Here is a 923-nt window from a genome sequence, read left to right as displayed (position 1 = left end):
ACTTATTTACTACTCAGATCTATTACCAAGCACATAGTCATTCATTAATTCACTTGAATTATGAACTTTTTCAGAAAATTATTATGTATTGTTAAATTTTATTGCTTTATCTTGCAAAACCCCAAGCCCACTATTGTTGAGTCAATTCTGACTCATACCTTGAAGAGGTAATGTAAATGACAAACTAGTTTGAATCACTATCAATGTAAAAAATGTTTCATGTGTATTCTTAATACTTTCTTCGCTTTAAAGTTCCTGTGACAATATTTATTTGAGAAATAAAATTAATGATTATAAATATTTCTCACTTTTCTTTGAATTAGGAATCTGAAGAACTTTCTTCTGATGAAGAGATGAAAATGGCAGAGATGCGACCACCATTAATTGAAACCTCTATTAACCAGCCAAAAGTGGTAGCCCTGAGTAATAACAAAAAAGGTTAGATGTTCAAGGAAAGCACTAAGAATCTAACTTGTGGAATGAATTTCATTAAATGTCATTATGCTTCTGAAAACATATCTAAGAGACAACTTTTAAAACATGTCTTTCTGGAAGTGCTAGTTTTCTATCTCTTTATTTTTAAAGAAAGTCAATGACAGTTCTTTTCTCTCCCACATATATATTTCTTTATAAGGACATGAAGTTAAGCCTAAATTTTAATTCCATTTCCATTGCTAAAATGGCTGTGTGTTCATTGAATTACTTCATTTTACCAATGGGAACATTTTTAATTTGACATACAATAAGGCTAATGAGGTTTTTGTATATATCAAATGGACAGAAACACCAAAATCTAATGCAATACCTGGTGGGTTTTAGATGCTGTATCCCAAACTTTTTGTATACAAATTTTTTGCTGGATCCCCAACTGCCCAGCCATTCTTTTGTGTAACTTACAACCTCATACTCTTTTCTTTTTTTTT

At 30.4% G+C, this 923-nt stretch overlaps 1 protein-coding gene across 1 annotated transcript in view; it reads left to right on the top strand.

Moving 5' to 3' along the window:
• Window positions 1–923, top strand: part of ERBIN (erbb2 interacting protein) — a 161,772-nt gene that overhangs the window by 142,042 nt on the left and 18,807 nt on the right. The window contains exon 18 of the mRNA XM_045285234.1: window positions 324–438. Coding sequence (XP_045141169.1) covers window positions 324–438 — 115 coding nt within the window. The remainder of the gene's footprint in view (window positions 1–323; window positions 439–923) is intronic.

Source organism: Echinops telfairi, unplaced genomic scaffold (assembly GCF_000313985.2).
Source record: "Echinops telfairi isolate 266 unplaced genomic scaffold, ASM31398v2 ScPeMD7_7469;HRSCAF=8507_1, whole genome shotgun sequence".
In the NCBI taxonomy this organism is placed as follows: Eukaryota; Metazoa; Chordata; class Mammalia; order Afrosoricida; family Tenrecidae; genus Echinops; species Echinops telfairi.
The sequence above is the reverse complement of the archived record's forward strand: the minus strand, read 5'-3'. Positions and strand labels throughout refer to the sequence as shown.